Source organism: Dipodomys ordii, unplaced genomic scaffold, assembly GCF_000151885.1.
Source record: "Dipodomys ordii isolate 6190 unplaced genomic scaffold, Dord_2.0 Scaffold65, whole genome shotgun sequence".
NCBI classification, from domain to species: Eukaryota; Metazoa; Chordata; class Mammalia; order Rodentia; family Heteromyidae; genus Dipodomys; species Dipodomys ordii.
In genome coordinates this window covers 5,335,139-5,351,469 of record NW_012267281.1, presented here as the reverse complement: position 1 = coordinate 5,351,469, position 16,331 = coordinate 5,335,139, and the positions used below count along the sequence as shown (strand labels likewise).

The 16,331-nt window shown below is 50.4% G+C and overlaps 2 protein-coding genes across 2 annotated transcripts in view; one reads left to right on the top strand and one right to left on the bottom strand.

Moving 5' to 3' along the window:
- Pcca (propionyl CoA carboxylase, alpha polypeptide) overlaps window positions 1-3,607 on the top strand; it is a 301,142-nt gene extending 297,535 nt beyond the window's left edge. The window contains 2 exon segments of the mRNA XM_013023003.1: window positions 695-772; window positions 3,279-3,607. Of these exon segments, the coding sequence (XP_012878457.1) occupies window positions 695-772; window positions 3,279-3,347 (147 nt within the window). The 3' untranslated portion in view covers window positions 3,348-3,607.
- A 1,857-nt stretch (window positions 3,608-5,464) lies between these two features.
- Window positions 5,465-15,959, bottom strand: Ggact (gamma-glutamylamine cyclotransferase). Its single transcript, XM_013023001.1, has 3 exons — window positions 15,852-15,959; window positions 13,778-13,833; window positions 5,465-5,933 (listed from the first exon to the last, which is right to left on the bottom strand). Exon 3 carries the CDS (start codon window positions 5,927-5,929, stop codon window positions 5,480-5,482), a length of 450 nt encoding a protein of 149 aa, XP_012878455.1. The 5' UTR covers window positions 5,930-5,933; window positions 13,778-13,833; window positions 15,852-15,959; the 3' UTR covers window positions 5,465-5,479.
- Window positions 15,960-16,331: the final 372 nt, after the last annotated feature.

Here is a 16,331-nt window from a genome sequence, read left to right as displayed (position 1 = left end):
GATTCCCATAGTGTAATTCACCCCTTTAGTGCACAGTCTAGTGTTTTTCATCTATCTAGAGGTCTGCAACCAACACAATTAATCTTAGAACATTTTTAGCACCCTTGAAAGAAACTTTGTGTATTTGTTTTTTTCTCATGGTGTGGGGCTTATGAGCCACAGCGCCACTTCCGGTTTCCTGGTGGTTTATTGGAGATAAGAGTCTCATGGACTTTCCTGCCTAGGCTGGCTCTGAACTGCAGTCCTCAGATCTCAGCCTCCTGAGTAGCTAGGATTACAGGCGTGAGCCACCAGTGCCCGGCAAAAGAAACTATCCAACAGCACCCATTCACCCATCCCCAGTTCAAGCCACTGCAGAAACTTGTTTATTCCAGGCATAGCAGGTAAGTGGAAACATTCTGATTGCCAGCAGCTCGGTGAGAGTACCGTCCCCAGGGCAGCCCCACAAACAGCATCACCAAACCTCTAGTATCTGGTCATTTCCTAATGAATGAGGACTTGAGGATGAGGGGGAGTAGCCTTTCTCTGCTGTCCCTGAAGGATACAGCTGGGATGGGAAGCGTTAGAGGTTGTTGCTGTTTTGATGAACATTTCAGCATGTGCGACAAAGTACCCTATAATGGCTTCACTGTAGGTATTATTGCAAAATTAGAATGCTTTAAACATCTCATTCCATTTTAAATTTGTTTTCCAGGTAGCGGAAGGTCAGGAAATTTGTGTGATTGAAGCTATGAAAATGCAGAACAGTATGACAGCTGGGAAAACTGGCAAGGTATGTCCCTGAGTTCCCACCCGCTTACCCGGGCCTGGTGATGGAGGCAGAACTTCCACTTTGGAGTCATGCACAGTTCTGGAAAGGACCGGAGAGGTGATGTCTACAACCTCTCTTTCCCCTGGGGAGAAAGTAACACACGGGAGCGCTTTCCCGCTGCCTTGGTTCGTCTGTGTGCATATTCAGGTAGCCAAAGGACAATTGTTCTTCACCTTGATGTCTTTCAAATTAAGGGATCTTTAATTTTTAATGTTTACATCTGTCTTGGAGGCAGTTAGTTATCTGATACTTAGATGACACTGCAGGAGACAGTTTCACAGATTGCAAAAATGTAACTAGTCAAGATAATTTCCCCACAAAGAGTACAGTCTATGTAGATGAAGAGTCTGCAAACCCCATGCATGCACAGAGAGCTTAGTGACTCAGAGAAAAGAGAAAAACGTGTCAGTGCTGAAGTTTTTTGAGTGAAACTTCTTGAAGGTCTCTTCCCTCCCTACCCCCCACCTTTCTTCTCTTGTCTCTTTCTTATCCCAGGGATTGGATGATGGCCTGTTCCTGAGCTGTGCTCAAGGCTAGGCTAGCACTCTACCAGTTGAGCTACAGCTCTATTTCTAGCTTTTTCATAGTTAATTGAAGATAAGAGTCTCATGGACTTTCCTGCCCAGGCTGGCTTCCAACCATGATCCTCAGATGTCAGCCTCTTGAATAGCTAGGAATACAGGCATGAATCACTGGCAGCTGGCATAGGGTTTTTTTGTTTGTTTGTTTTTTGTTTTGTTTTGTTTTGTAAAGCAATCACTTCGTTGTCTTCCTGTGACTGAGACCGTTAGTAGGAAAATGGCCCTTTTCCAAAAGACGTCTGCGTGTGGCCATGTCTGTGGAATGGAGGGTGCCCCAGCGGAGCAGCGGCAGGGGTGGCAGTGACCTGCACTGGGCCACACCTGGGGACCCAGCTGCAGAGAGAGATGTTACTTTACAACTAAGCTTGCATCAGAAGCCCAGCGTCTGTCCATCTGGTAGTTTATCATCCCACAAGTGCAATGAAACTGGTTCCGAGAGGAAGGCCATGGGGCTACCCGGTGTTCTCCCTAGAGAGAGCAGAGGCCCCTGTGCGCAGAGCGGCAGGACGGCCGGGCCATGGTCCATGGTCTTGACGGAATAGAAGGGCACGGTTTAGTGTTTTAGGAACCCTTTCTTGAGTTGATTTTTAAAATAGACAAGAAAACCTGTGTTTGTTCTTAGTGATTATTTCACATTTACCTAGCACTAGTATCAGAACCTATCTGTCCATGACAAGAATAGTTGTGGGGACCAAGAATGAGGGCCGCCTTCTAGCCCAGGCCGCTGTGGCTAGGTGGAGGTGCTGGTGCAAGGAGCAAGCCCAGACTGGGTGTCCTGTGTTCTCATTGCCGAGCGCTCGCAGAGCAACAGAGCTGCCCCCTCTCCCCAGCCGCCGAGAGCTGAGAGTTGCCGCTGGGTGCCCATGAGCTCTGTCTTAGGCTCAACTGCTAGCTGGAGTCCCTCCCATCTATCTCCTCACCCACCCTACTCCCAGGCATTCTAGAGTCTAACCCAATAAAGCTCAGTGGGCTCTGGCCTTGCTCGGGGCTCCTGAGGGTTACTTAGAGAATCAGTCTGCAGTGGAAGCACACCCTCTGCCCTTTAGAGTTGTACCATTGTGTAAAAGATCAGCATCATGGCGTCCAGATAATGAAGCAGCAGTACTTTACCCCAGAGAGCACTGCTGAGCGAGGCCTCTGAAGAACCCGTTGTTCCTAAAAAACTTCAGGGTCTGTTTAGGCTGCTCGTGGTAGAGGGGCAGGCATGCAGGCCAGCACTACCCCAGCTGTTGCTGCCATTTTGAGTGTTTGCCACTTGGTTAGAACCCACTGCTCATTCTCACACCCAAGCAACCACCTTTTAAGGAGGTAGATAATTGCCTCTTAATGTGCTCTGGCTCCCTCCCTACCTGTTTTAAATTAAACATATATTAGAATGAGAAGACATGGGTCCATGGGTCCACATCTACTCTACATGCCCCTCAGGGCAGCCACAGAGCTACGGGCTTCCTGAATGTCTTATTTCTCTTAGGAGAGAGATGAGCGGGCTACGCAGGTTCTCCTTTGAATCCCTACCCCAGATCTTGTATTATCAATTCTTAAAACCCTTCTATAACCATAACCCATAGCAGAGTGGGTATCTGGGAATATGGAAGTCTCCAGCATGGACTTTAAGACTGGCCAGGCCCTGGGAGTCTACTGCCAAAGTCCAGCCAGCAAACCATAGCTGAGATTCCCAGAGAAGTTTCGGTGGGCTGACAAGAAGAGACAGAGAGGGACAGGCGGACAGCCTTCCTTCATCCGGGTTTCCCTGGATGAGCAGAGCAGCTCAGCTGGCTGAGCCTGAGCTACCAGGCCTGCCCATGTGCTTCCTGACAGGGGTTAGGGAACTGCCCCTTCCTGCTGCAGTCACCGATACTCACTCTGCCCCGTTTCTTCAATTCAAGGTGAAGCTGGTGCACTGTAAAACTGGAGACACAGTTGGAGAAGGAGATCTGCTCGTGGAGCTGGAATGAAGTATTTATAGTCTTGCAGTCACCGCCTAATTAGCCATTTGTGTTACTCTCACACGCAACTTTCAGGCATTTTACAGGAATACTCCTGGACAGCAGGTTTTACATCAGCATATTTATTCCTCAGAAGTAGCAACATTCTGCCAAAAAAATCACCAATGGAAATTTTCATTGATATAAATACTTGTACATACGATTTGTACTTCTGCTGTGAGATTTCCTAGTGTCAAAATTCAATCAATAAAACCAAGCATTTGTCTAAATATTAGTCTGCCCTTTTTTTTTGAATGAAGACAGTATACACATAGGCGACAAGCTGTGCCAATTGACTATAACTCCTAATATCTCATTGATTCTTTATATCTAAATTCTAGTTCTGTGCTTCTGAATTGTGTTAAATTAACATTTGCCATTTTATAATCTGGCCACCTTCCTTTCTACACGATTGAGAACTAGCTCCTGGGCCTGGTGGTCCAGACCTTCCTAAGGACAAGGCAGCACAGGTGAAGCTCATTAGAGCCCTTTGTCTAGAAGACTGCAGGCTCACACCGGATGGCTGACCCCTCCAGGGGTCGCTCCAGGGCCTGCACTGCTCTGCGGACAAGCGTGTTCCTGGGTGCCTTCCCCATTGCCACGGGGTGGGGCACATCAGCTGATGCTCGTCCTTGCTTTTCTCTGTGTGTGAAGCACATTTCCAATTAAGAAAAAGAGGCTAAAAATAATGCTCATATTTTTGTGCCAGATGCAGTTAGCGACCACAGTCTACCATTAAGTTGAAGCGTAAGCGAGCTCTCCCAATGGAGAATGAGGTTACTAAGGACCAGCAGCTGCACTTCGATTTGCCTCTGAAATTCTTGGAATCCATTTTCTACTCGCTTGGAAGCAGAGTCGTGCACTGACTTGAATCTACGCTGACAGATGATCAGATGGAGGTGGGTAGTAATTGGTACTTCGTGCCTTGCTAACATTATTTTAAGTGCTGTTTGTATTTGGAAGTGCAACCTTCTGTCAGGGCCTGAGGAACAAATTACTAACGTGTTGGTTCTTCTCTGAAAGGCCCACCCCCAGGCGATGGGCCCGGCTGCTGGGGAGTGGCTCGGTGCATCCGAGAGTCCTGGAGCTCAGCTGTGACGTGAGTGGGTGGCCAGGATTTTGCTAGATTACAACGAAGAGGACCGTCTATCAAAAGTAAGGGTACCAAAACAAGTGCCAAACATAGCATGGCCCTTTTACGTCTCACCTCCTATGAAAGCCCAGTTGAACTGTAGATGGCTGTCCTGACTAGTTCCTATGTGTGACCTGGAGGCGGCGGGGCTGGCCTGTGGGGCTCCTTGGTCCTTTTAAATGCCGAGCCATCTAAAGCCAGTGCTTAGTTACCATCAGATGTCCTGGGTGCTCGAGGCCAGAGCACAGTCTGCTTGGTTATCATCAGATGTTCGGGGTGCTGCAGGTCAGAACACAGTCTGCTTGGTTATTATCAGATGTTTGGGGTGCTCGAGGCCAGCGCACAGTCTGCTTGGTTATCATCAGATGTTCGGGGTGCTGCAGGCCAGCGCAGTCTGCTTGGTTATCATCAGATGTTCGGGGTGCTGGAGGCCAGAGCACAGTCTGGTTGGTTATCATCAGATGTCCTGGGTGCTGCAGGTCAGCGCACAGTCTGCTTGGTTATCATCAGATGTCCTGGGTGCTGGAGTCCAGAGCACAGTCGATGTCCTGGGTGCTGGAGGCCAGAGCACAGTCTGCTTGGTTATCATCAGATGTCCGGGGTGCTGGAGGCCAGTGCACAGTCTGCTTGGTTATCATCAGATGTCCTGGGTGCTGCAGGTCAGCGCACAGTCTGCTTGGTTATCATCAGATGTCCTGGGTGCTGGAGTCCAGAGCACAGTCTGCTTGATTATCATCAGATGTCCTGGGTGCTGGAGGCCAGCGCACAGTCTGCTTGGTTATCATCAGATGTCCTGTGTGCTGGAGGCCAGCGCACAGTCTGCTTGGTTATCATCAGATGTCCTGGGTGCTGGAGGCCAGCGCACAGTCTGCTTGGTTACTATCAGATGTTTGGGGTGCTGGAGGCCAGTGCACAGTCTGCCGCCCCCTCCCCTCTCCCATGGAGGGGCCCTGGGCTCGGCTGGCCCTGCTCACCGGGCCTCCCGGGGATGGTAGCGCAGCCCGTGGGCGCCCTCGGAATCGTAGCTGTCGTGGTAGGGCAGGTGGACCCACTCGGGCGCGTAGGTGGCCGTGCTGTACACGAAGCACCGCAGGCTGTCGCCGGGGCGCGCGCCGCCCTCCCACTCGAGCACGCGCACACGCACCGCCGTGCGCTGGTACAGGTCCGGGCAGCCCTCGAAGTCGTCCAGGAAGCGCAGCATCTTCTCGTCCACCTCGTAGATCTCACCCGCCACGCAGCGGCCCCGGCCCGGCAGCTGGAGCAGCCTGGGGATGTTGTACTCGCCCGCGATCACCAAGGGGTAGGGCTCGGCTGTGCGGCCGCGGCCCCGGAACACCGCCGAGCCGTGCGCCCCGTCCAGCATGACTTTGTGGTTGGGCTGGCCTCGCTTCAGGGTCCCGTACACGAAGACGTGGGCCATCCGCCTGCGGGGTGGAGGAGAGAGTAAGCGGGCGCGGCCCGGGAAGGCCGAGCCTCTTCCGCTAGGCGTCGGGGCTGCGCCTCAGCTTCTACTCTCGCTACGGACTGTGGACTGGAGCAGGACAACCATCAGACTGGACCAGCCCCATCCAGAGTGGTCCAGCCCCTTCCAGACTAGAACAGCCCCATCCAGAGCGGTCCAGCCCCATCCAGACCGGTCCAGCTCCGATTAGACCAGCCCAGCCCCATTCAGACTCTACCAGCCCCAACCAGACTGGACCAGCCCCATCCAGACTAGAACAGCCCATCCAGACTGGACCAGCCCCATCCAGACTGGACCAGCCTCGACCAGACTGGACCAACCCCAGCCAGATTGATTTGTGGACACCACAGAAATGCACACAAGCTATCATTGGCTTGGGGGCAGTAGGCCAGACCTGAAGTTTACCAAATGTGGAGTCTGGAGAAAGGGACAAGTCCCCGTGACTATGAAAGCCTGAGCTGGGAGAGCAGCCAGAGGAGAGCACTTACCTAGCATGGCAAGCTCCTGGGCTCAGCCCCAGCACAAAAGAAATAGAAATCTTTCATGTATTTGCAGATGGTGCTTTGAGACAGGACTCGCGTTGCCCTGGCTGGCCTTGAGCTTCTGGGCAGCTGGCGCTGCAGGTGCATCACTGCGCCTCACCTTCTACTTGTGGCTGAGGCCTGCAGAGCCATGCTCACAGTGACGTGACATCTGTCTGCTTGGGCAGGAACAGGGAGCAGGCCAGAGCCCCGGCCTCCATGCCAAGCTCTGAGTGCTTCCTAGAACTCACTTCAGAGGCCAGCCCTTTAGTAAAGCCCTGCCTGGAGTTTTTAAGGGACAGGATGTCCTTGCTCAACTTCCCACTGAGGCCTTACCTGGCACATCATGCCACCCTCTCTTCTTTATATCCGGAAACGACCTATCCTGGGGAAGCAGCTTGAAGGCCAGGGGACACCTTGCTTCCCAAGACACAGCAGCCGGGGCAAGCTGCTGCTCCTGCATCCCACCTGACCCTTCGTGGTGGCCCGGAGGGCGAGGGAGATGCCAGCCACCCTGCTGGCCACCTGCTGGGGAGCAGGTGCTCAGAGAACGCAGTTGTCAGGAGGGGTGGCCTGGCCTGGGAACTCACCATGCAGACAGTCCAATTTCTTAGGCAGTTTGTGTTCAACTTTTTAAAAAGGTCTTGGAAATCTGCACCACAAATATAGTGGGAGAAGCAAAAGAAAGGGGGAGGGGCAAACATCCTTGAAGTGTACTGTATACTTGGCCAAAAAGATCCCAGTGAGTTCCAGACCAGCCTGGGGGACACAGACCCAACACCAAAACACAAAGGACATAATGAAACTCATTTCACAAACTACTGTGGGAAAGATCTTAAAAGGTGTGATAAGAAAGAGTAATCGAGGGGTAAATGGATCCAAGTATACAAACATGGCAGGTTGCCAGTGGCTCACGCCTGTAATCGTAGCTACTCAGGAGATTGAGATCTGAGAATCGAGGTTCAAAGCCAGCCCGGGCTGAAAGTCTGTGAACAGACTCTTTTCTCCAATTAACCAGCAGAAAACTAGAAGTGGTGCTATGGCTCAAGTGGTAGAGCACTTGCCTTGAGTTGAAGAGCTCAGGGACAGCGCCCAGGCCCAGAGTTCAAGTTCCACGACTGATAAAAAAAAAAACAAAAAACAAAAAATTCACACATGGAACTATCACACCACCCCCACCCCCGTTGAACAGTTGATATATATACTAAGAAAAATGAGGAAAAATTAGGAGTAAGCAAGTCCACAGAGGAAAGAATCACCTGTCTACAAGAGACGATCCAGGTTTCAGCACTACATTTTTATTCTGGTCCTGACTGTTGCTGAGCAAACTTTAAGGATAGCCTCCTGCCGAGTCCGGCCTTTGCTCTTGCGGTCTTGTGGTGATGATGCTTCAGGGCTGTTCACCGTGACCCCAGCAGCGACCTTATGAAAACCACTTCTAGTGGAAGTAAATACTTACTGCCACAGACCGTTACATAACAACGCGATAATGACGAGTGATTCAATAATGCACGGGAACACTGAAAAGAGGGGCTTCGCCCAGCCCTGCCTGGCTTCCATGGGCCTCTGCCCAGTGCTGTTTGGTGCCAGCCCAAGGCATACTTGCTGGAGCAGGCTTTGGAGCTGGGACTGTGGGCATGCTCTGGGCACTGGCTCAGAGGCAGGCTGCTGGCCTAGCAAAGCCAGGCCCTGAGTCCGTCCCAGCACAGAGGCTCAGGAGGATAAAACTTGCTTCTGAGGAAGCTTGTAAATCGCTTTACAGGAGAAATGAAACCTTTCCACACCCCAGAGGCAACCTTAAAAGCCTTTTGACAGGTACACTTGATGTTTCCACATTGCTCGTGGAAATGCAACTTCTATCATTTGACTGCTATTTTTTGAGTTTTATTTATATATTATTTTTTGGTAGGTTGTGGGGTTTGAATTCAGTGCCTGGGCTTGGTCCTTGAGCTCTTTTGCTCAAAGCTAATGCTTTACCACTTCAAGCCATAGCACTACATCTGGATTTCTGGTGATCAACTGGAGATAAGAGTCTCATGGACTTTCCTGCCCAGGCTGGCTTTGAACCATGATCCTCAGATCTCAGCCTCCTGAGTGCCTAAAACAATAGGCGTGAGCCACCAACATCCAGCTTTTTACAATTATGTCTTGCCTTCCTGTTTCAAAAACACATGGGAGTAATGGTTTAAAGGAGACATCAGAACTAATTTTCCTGTTGAAATCTTGGCTTTAACACTTGATATCAACAGTGTGACTTCAAGCAAATCATTTCACCTCTCTGTGCCACAGCTTCATCAGCTGCAAAATGAAGAAGGGATCGTAGCAGCTTCCTCCGAGGACCACAGCCATGGCAGAGTGAGGTCCCACTTGGAACGGCCCTCCAGAGCAGTCACCCTGCATAGGACCTTCCTTCTGTCCTGGCCACACTTGCCCATTTCTGGACAAACGTTCAGTGTCAGCAGTAGCGCTATGTAAAACCACTCTCAGCTGACGGAGGCACTGCTTGTGTTCCCTCTCTCAGCATTGGTACGTTTTTCTTGGAATACAGTTGGGCCACGTTTGTTTTGCTTGGGCAGTTTGTGTAGCAGTAGCCTTGCCTTGCCTTTTCTGGGTGCAATTGGAACCCGTGGCTCTGAGCCACGCTTGCTGTCCTCAAGCTGTCTAGGCTGGAGCTCATCCCCTTTTGGGGCCCCTCTCCCCCATTTGCAGGCACTGCTCTCCTGCCCAGGTTAACTGTGGCACGTGAAGGGTCTGGGGTGCGTGTTAGCATCCCGGCATGCTTTCCCTGTCTTGCACTTTCCCAGCTCTGCTGTGGCCTGGGCTTTGTCTCAGCAGGTGCTTGTCCCTCAGCCCTTCATTCCTACCACCTGTTCTGAAAGCTTCCGATGATATGACCTCACGTGGTTTGTCTTTTTTATTCATGTTGCTGGAATTTCAACCAGAAACTCTTGATCACAGGTTCTGGAATTTCTTCCTTCCTCCCTCCCTCTTTTTTTTTGGGGGGGGGGAGGGTCAGGCCTGGGCACTGTCGCTGAGCTTTAGTGTTCAAGGTTATTGCTCTACCTCTTTGAGCTACAGTGCCATTCCCAGCTTTTTGGAGGTTATTTGGAGATAAGAGCTTCTGGGACTTTTCCTGCCTAGGCTGGCTTTGGACTGCGAACCTTAGATCTCAGCCTCCTGAATAGCTAGGCTTACAGCCACTGGCACCCTCCGCTCCTCTTTGTGGATCTGCCGTTTGGTGGTGGACATCTGGAGCCCCTCTCCCTCCCCCCAGGCTCTTCTCTCCTTCATTCCTGTTCTCTCTGTTGCCTTCATCTTTCAATTCTGTGCATTTAAAACATTCCTTTGCCCTTCTAGCATCTTTCCCACTGTTTTTAGCCTATTGTTCTTCCACAGCTGTCCTGTCTTTAAAGTTTCTTCTCTTTATTAGCCCTTTCTTCTAACTTCCCGTCTTCTTTGTGTTGGGATCAGTTTCTTGAAGACATTTCCTTCTCACGTCTGGCCTTTCTTCCTAAAAACCGACAGGCTTCTGAACACTGAAGTGGGGAAGGGGGGCAGGGAGCTCAGGATGGCTGTCCCTGGGGACAGGTTGGGGTGACTCCAGCCAGTCTGGGTTTGCAAAGTTTATTTCCATTCCCATTTCCAGGATGCTGCTCACAGACACCCTCGGCTGGGCCTGTGCTCCCAATACCAAGGCCATGACTGAAACCGCCGGGAGGAGGGTGGGGAAGAGAAGGACTCGCTTTTCCTGCCACTGGGACAGAGAGAAAGGGGAAGAGGTGGCAGCAACTATTTGGAAGGAAAGGGGTTTAAGGCAGCACAGGGCACTGTGTAGGCCATGTGCCTGGACACCCTGCTCTGTGACCTGTCCCCGATTTCTGAAGTAAAGTATTATGGGAGACAGAGAAGAGTGGCTAAAAGCGTTCTTGAAAGCATAGAATAAGCCAGGCCTGGTGGAGCATACCTGCAATCTTAGTGCTCAGGAGGCTGAGGCAGGAGGATCATATGAGTTCTCATAGTGGGACCTTGTTTCAAAAAACCGACACTAAAAGCAAATTGCAGAGCCAGGACAGAATGGGGGGTGCTGTTCTTAAATTGGAGGTGATGAATATGATGAGGAGGAGGAGAAGGAGGAGGCGGAAGAGGAAGAAGAAAAAGGTGCTACCAGGGCTGAGAACCTGCCTGATGCAAAGAGGTGCTAGTGGGCAAGTATGAAGTTAAGACTGCTGCGAGATGCCCTGTGCTCACAAATGTATATAGCACAAAGGTTCTATCTCCCGTGAAGGAAGGGAGAGAGAGGGAGAGGTCAGGAGGGAAGGAGGGAGGGAAGAAGGAAGGAAGGTCTCCGAAGAAGGCAGGGTCCCAAGGCAGCACTGCAGCTTTGGACCACCATGGCCTTGGTCATATACCACTGAGCACCCCCAGCTTGCACCAATCTGATCGATGGTTGGTGGCTTCCCGTTCTTAGCAGTGTGAGCAGGGTTGCAGTGACCAGGGGGCACACAGAGGTGAGATCCTGCTCTCAGTTCCTTCGGTGTTCATACCCACAGGTAGGATTGCTAGATAATCTGGAAACTGATTTTGTTCCTCTTGGTTCCCTCTGGCCGCTGCGTACGTTGCGTTCTCTGTAGCAGTGCCCAGGGGTTTGATCCCTGCCATCCTTGCCAGCTCAGGCGTGTGTAGCTGCCGTTGCGGCACACGGCCATCCTGAGGCCGTAGCTCGCTGTAGTTTTGATTTGCATTTCCCTGATGATTAATGAGTTCTTTGCTATGTTGAAGTAATTTCCTTTTAATCCTTGTCTGAGTGTATTTTTTTTTATCATGAGACAGTGTTGAATTTTCTTAAGTGCTTTTTTTCTATATCAGTTGGGATGGTTGTGTGCTTTCTCACCATTCTGTTAATGTGGTGTGCTGCATTGTAAAACTGATTTTGGTCTGTTGACCCATCCTTGCTCTCCAGGAATAAATACCTCATCATCAAGACTGGTCATACCGTGGATCTGCATGTCAGTCCTCCTCAGGGATGTAGGCTGTGGTGGTCTTTAGGTCCTTGTCTGTCTTTGATATGAATGAGTATGATGAGAGTGTTTATTCCCTTCCATTTCTTTAGAATGATTTCAGGAAGACTGGTGTTCACTTGTTCAGTCTTTGGGAGAATTCACCAGGGAAGCCGTCCTCTAGTCTTCCCCTCCCCACAGTACTTTTTGATCTTTTTATTTCATGATTTGGCTATGCTAAGTTGTGTAATATCTGCCTTTTCATTTAGGTGAGCCATTGTCTCTCTCACACACACACACACACACACACACACACATACACACATGCGCGCGCGCGCGCACGCGCGCGCTTGTTTATACTATTCTCCTATAATCGTGTGTGTGTATGTGGTGTGTATGTGCAGCATGTGTGTGTGTGTGTGTGTGTGTGTGTGTATGCTTACCCTCAGGCTCTAACTCAGGGATGGGCACTGTCTCTCAGCATTTGTGCTCAAGGCTAGCATTCTGTCACATACATCACAGCTTCACTTCCATCCTTTGAGTGGTTTATTGGAGTCTCACAGACTTTCCTGGTTGACCCCAAGCTATGATCCTCAGATCTCAGCCTCCTGAGTAGCTAAAGATTGCCAGCACCCAGCTATAATCCTTTTTATTTCCCAAATTCTAATGTTTCCTCTGTAATTTCAAGCTTAATTGTTCCAGACATCTGTTTTCTTTTGCTTTATAAAAAGCAAAACTGATTTGGTTGTTTTTCAAATAATCAACTCAAAAAATAAGGTGAGCCAGGAACTGGTAGGGCTCATGCTTATAATCTTAGCTACCCAAGACAAGATTGGGAGGACCACAGTTTAAGAATAGTCTGAGCAGAAAAGTTTACAATAGCCCTTCTCAACCAAGGGCTAGATGTACGGACAAACACATCTTGTCCTAGATACATTAGGAAGTCTGACACAAATGGGTCGAAACTCAGGCATTCTTCTGGGCAGGAAACAAAACCCTATCTTAGAAATACCCAGTATAAAAAAGACCAGAAATGTGGCTGAGCAAGCACCTGCCTAGCCAGTGAAAACCTGACTTCAACCAGTGCTACCAAAAAATAAAAAGACTGAATGATATCTTAATTTTGATTGTAACCATAACATAGCTGTCATCTATCTATTTACCTCTCTATCTCTCTATCTATATATATTGGGGGCAGTACAGGATTTGGATTCAGGGCCATGAGCTTGTTAAGCTCCTGTTCTACCTCCTGAGAGTCTATGATTGTAGCCATGAGCCACTAGCACTCTCTCTCTCTCTCTCTCTCTCCTCTGTATGTATGTGTATATATATATATATATATATATATATATATATATATGTATGTACATATATATGTAGATAGATAGATAGATAAATAGATATTTCTACGACACAGCTGTGATCAGAGTCTTGGATAAAAATGCAAGTTTGGATTAATAAGGAAGGGATGGAAAAGCTATTGGAGAGCCATTTGGGCTTTTCCAGAGCAGAACAGAGACTGCTATTTAACTGTACTAACATGATGTCTCCAGACAGCCACACACGGAAGGATGTGTGTTCTGCTGGACCAGACATAGCCGTGCAGGTGGGCAGACAGCCCGCGTGCACTGGGGTAGAATGAGACGCTGGGACCCAGTCCTGCCTCTTCCACGCTGCAGCTGTAGATCTGCAGGAATCGTGTTGAAGCCTTAGAGCTTCTGTTTTCTTCTTCTCAAAACTGGGTTCAGCTGGGCACTGGTGGCTCTTGCCTGTCATCCTAGCTACTCAGGAGCCTGAGATCTGAGGATTGCAGTTCACAGCCAGCCTGGGCAGGAAAGTCTGTGAGACTCTCAGCTGACCACCAGGAAACCGGAAGTGGCACTGTGGCTCAAAGTGGTTAGACTGCTAGCCTTGAGCAAAAGACGATGCCCAGGCACTGAGTTCAAGTTCCACGGCCGACAAAAACAAAACAGAACAAAAACAAAAAACTCCCTGGGTTCATCGTATTTCCTCATGACCTGATTTCTGCAGACTGCTGGCCAAGTACCCTTTCTGTGGCCCAACGTGAATTCCTAAGTGGCATGAAGGGTTCATTCCAACTCTGTTGTAAGTTAGCAATTTTCTGTACAATGGGATAGCTCATTTCTATAAGGGTGAAAGAAACTAACTTATTATAAGAAAGTTTAGCAGGTGCATCTTTTATGTTATAAAATAAGTTAGTGAACACTATTTATGCAATAGATAGAGTTTGGCCTGGCTGGTTACTGCCATATGAAAACCATTGTTACCTTTTCGGATTGTGTTTTGAGTGACACACACGGGTCCTTCAGGAAGCAACCTGTCCCTGTGGAGATCAAGAAAGATCAGAGTTAAGCACTGAAACAAGCAATTAATTCCCATTAGAGGATTAAGGCACTCGTGTTCACTTTGAATCAGACAGGCAAGTTGGGAGTAAAGTGGTGTACAACCAAGAGGTTACTTGTCAAAGTGAATAAATTAGAGAACCAAAGCCCAGCACATGAGAGGCTGGGCAGGCACGTGACATGGCCAGGAACCGGTAGGCTGTCATGTCGCTGGGGCTGAATGGTCCTTCCCTTTGCTTGACAACCCAGAAAGGATAGGGTGTGCCGCTAGCTGCTGTCCTGACTCTCACAGACACTTCCAACTGAAATGGGTCTGAGAGCATATGCCAGCCTCCATGGATGGATTCCCCAAAACCCCCATGCAGAAGTACCAGCCTGGGCTTTGGAGGAATTTAGGTTGAGTCCCTAAAGCCCCTTCCAAGTGGATTAAGATCTCCGCAGTGACGGTCACAGACATTCCAGGATGGGCGGGGTTCTGCCGCTGGGCTAACCCTGGAGTGTCTTCTCTGCACAGGAATTCAAGAGCCCAAAGTGGAACCTTTGTCCTGAATCCAGGCTGGCCAGGAACCACGTGGATACCCAGGGCTCAGGCTGGAGGTGGAATAGGCTCCCAAGGTCTTGGTTCAGCAAGATCTGCCGAGCTTAACATTGTCAATATTTACAGAAACAAAACCACTGGTAGAATGGTCCGTCCGGCCCAGCGTTGCCTACCCTACTCTGGCCTTGCCCAAAGGGAATGAACGTGAGGCCTGCTCCGTCCCCATTGTGAGAGTTCACCGCGCAGGCAGAAGGCCAGTGTGATCACGAGTCATTGGCACCTCCGTCACATTTGTCCTGCTTAATTTCTCCATAGCCACCTGGTGGCAAGAGCAATAAAGGCAGGAGTTAAGAATTTACTCAAATAGTTTAAATATGCCTACTCCATACTTGGACGCACACGTATGAGGGAAACCATTGAGAAAAAGACTTGACTCTTCCTGTGTTCATTTGCAAAAGGATTTTCAGGGAACATCACCCTCTATCATAAAATAAGTATTTGCTGTTTGTATTAAAATTGATGACATAAGAAACGTCATGTGATAAATCAAGCCCGACTCATGCGCTTGCCGGGTGCCAAACTGCAGATAGTGGTGGGCGAAAGACAGAGGTGGGTGTAGGAGGCTGAATGTCGGCGGCAGGAGGTCAGGGCTGCTGGAGTCAGCTGAGCCACTCACCACCGGAGGGAGGGAGACGTGATTTCACAACCAGAAACTCCTGGTCCACAGCCAGCCTGGCTGCCAGCAGTCTCTGCCTCCCAGGCCCTGTCTGTGTCTGAGTTAGCTGCAGCGGCGCCTCATCCCTGCTCTGAGCTGAGAACTGATCCCAGCTCAGGCCACCGTGTCCCAGCAGAACACACGATGCCACATGCCACCCTGGCCCTTGTCCGCCACCCCGTGCTGCCCAGAGCGCAGGCAGCTATGCCCAGAGCCACCCCACCCCCACCCCATCTTCCCTCCAGCACGGACTGAGCTTCTGAGAGCGTTACTCATTCATCCTTCAGAAGTTCCTTAGACCAGTAGGAAGCAGGTGAACAAACAAGATTCTGGGAATTCTAAACCTGGGCCTGGCTTGCAGCAGGCGCGGGGTCGCCGCTGCCCACCGGTGCACAGGCCGGGGCCGCGGCTGCATCCTGTGGGGGCTTTGATGCTCTCACTCAGCCTGCTCGTCCCTTTACAGCAAGTGGGGGCTTCCTGCCGAGTGGCCAGCCCCCCCGGAAAGAGGACAGCCAAATGCCTGCCTTCCCTTGGTGGCCGGGCGCCTTTGAAATCAGAGCGAGCATTGCCAGCCATGCAAGATGGGGAACAGAATGCTTTCCAGCCCAGAGCCCCAGCAGTGGGGCTGGGGTTCCACTCTGACCACACCGGGTCCCACCTCGCTTCCGCAGGCCTCCAGTGTGGCCAGTGCATCTTCCTGCACGCACACTTGCACGGGCCACGCACGGGCCAAGCCTTCTACTCACCCGGGGGCTCCGTTCAGGCTTGCTGTCCTCTAAGCAGCCATGTCCGACACTGGGCGAAGACACACAGTAAATGATTTGCCTTTCAGAATACTTTTCCAGGCCTGTTGAACTCACACTTGGCGCTTGCTCAACATACGTAGGCTGTGCCTGGAGCAGTCTCCCAGGTCAGGCTAGGGAGAACCAAGAATCGGAGTCTTGTCTTAACCTGCCCTCAGCTTGGGAGAGCAGGGCCAGAGTCAGGTCTGCTGCTGGTGGGTGGATCACAGCGTACCTGGTGTGCCCCGGGCGCTGAGCCGGCAGAAGCGGAGCACACCGAGGTCACTGAGCTTTTTCTTTTCTCCAGTTTTCTCCAGTGTGATTTTTTTGGGGGGGGGCACTTTGGAAACAACATTGTACATAGGCGTACTGTTTGCAAGCTCTTGTTCTTCAAGGACATTTGAAGGTTATACAGTTTTTGTGTGTTTTGTGTTCTTAGGTGAG

What these genes read in the sequence shown, in the direction of transcription:
- Ggact (XM_013023001.1), bottom strand. Translation starts at nt 5,929, where the DNA reads ATGGCCCACGTCTTCGTGTACGGGACCCTGAAGCGAGGCCAGCCCAAC.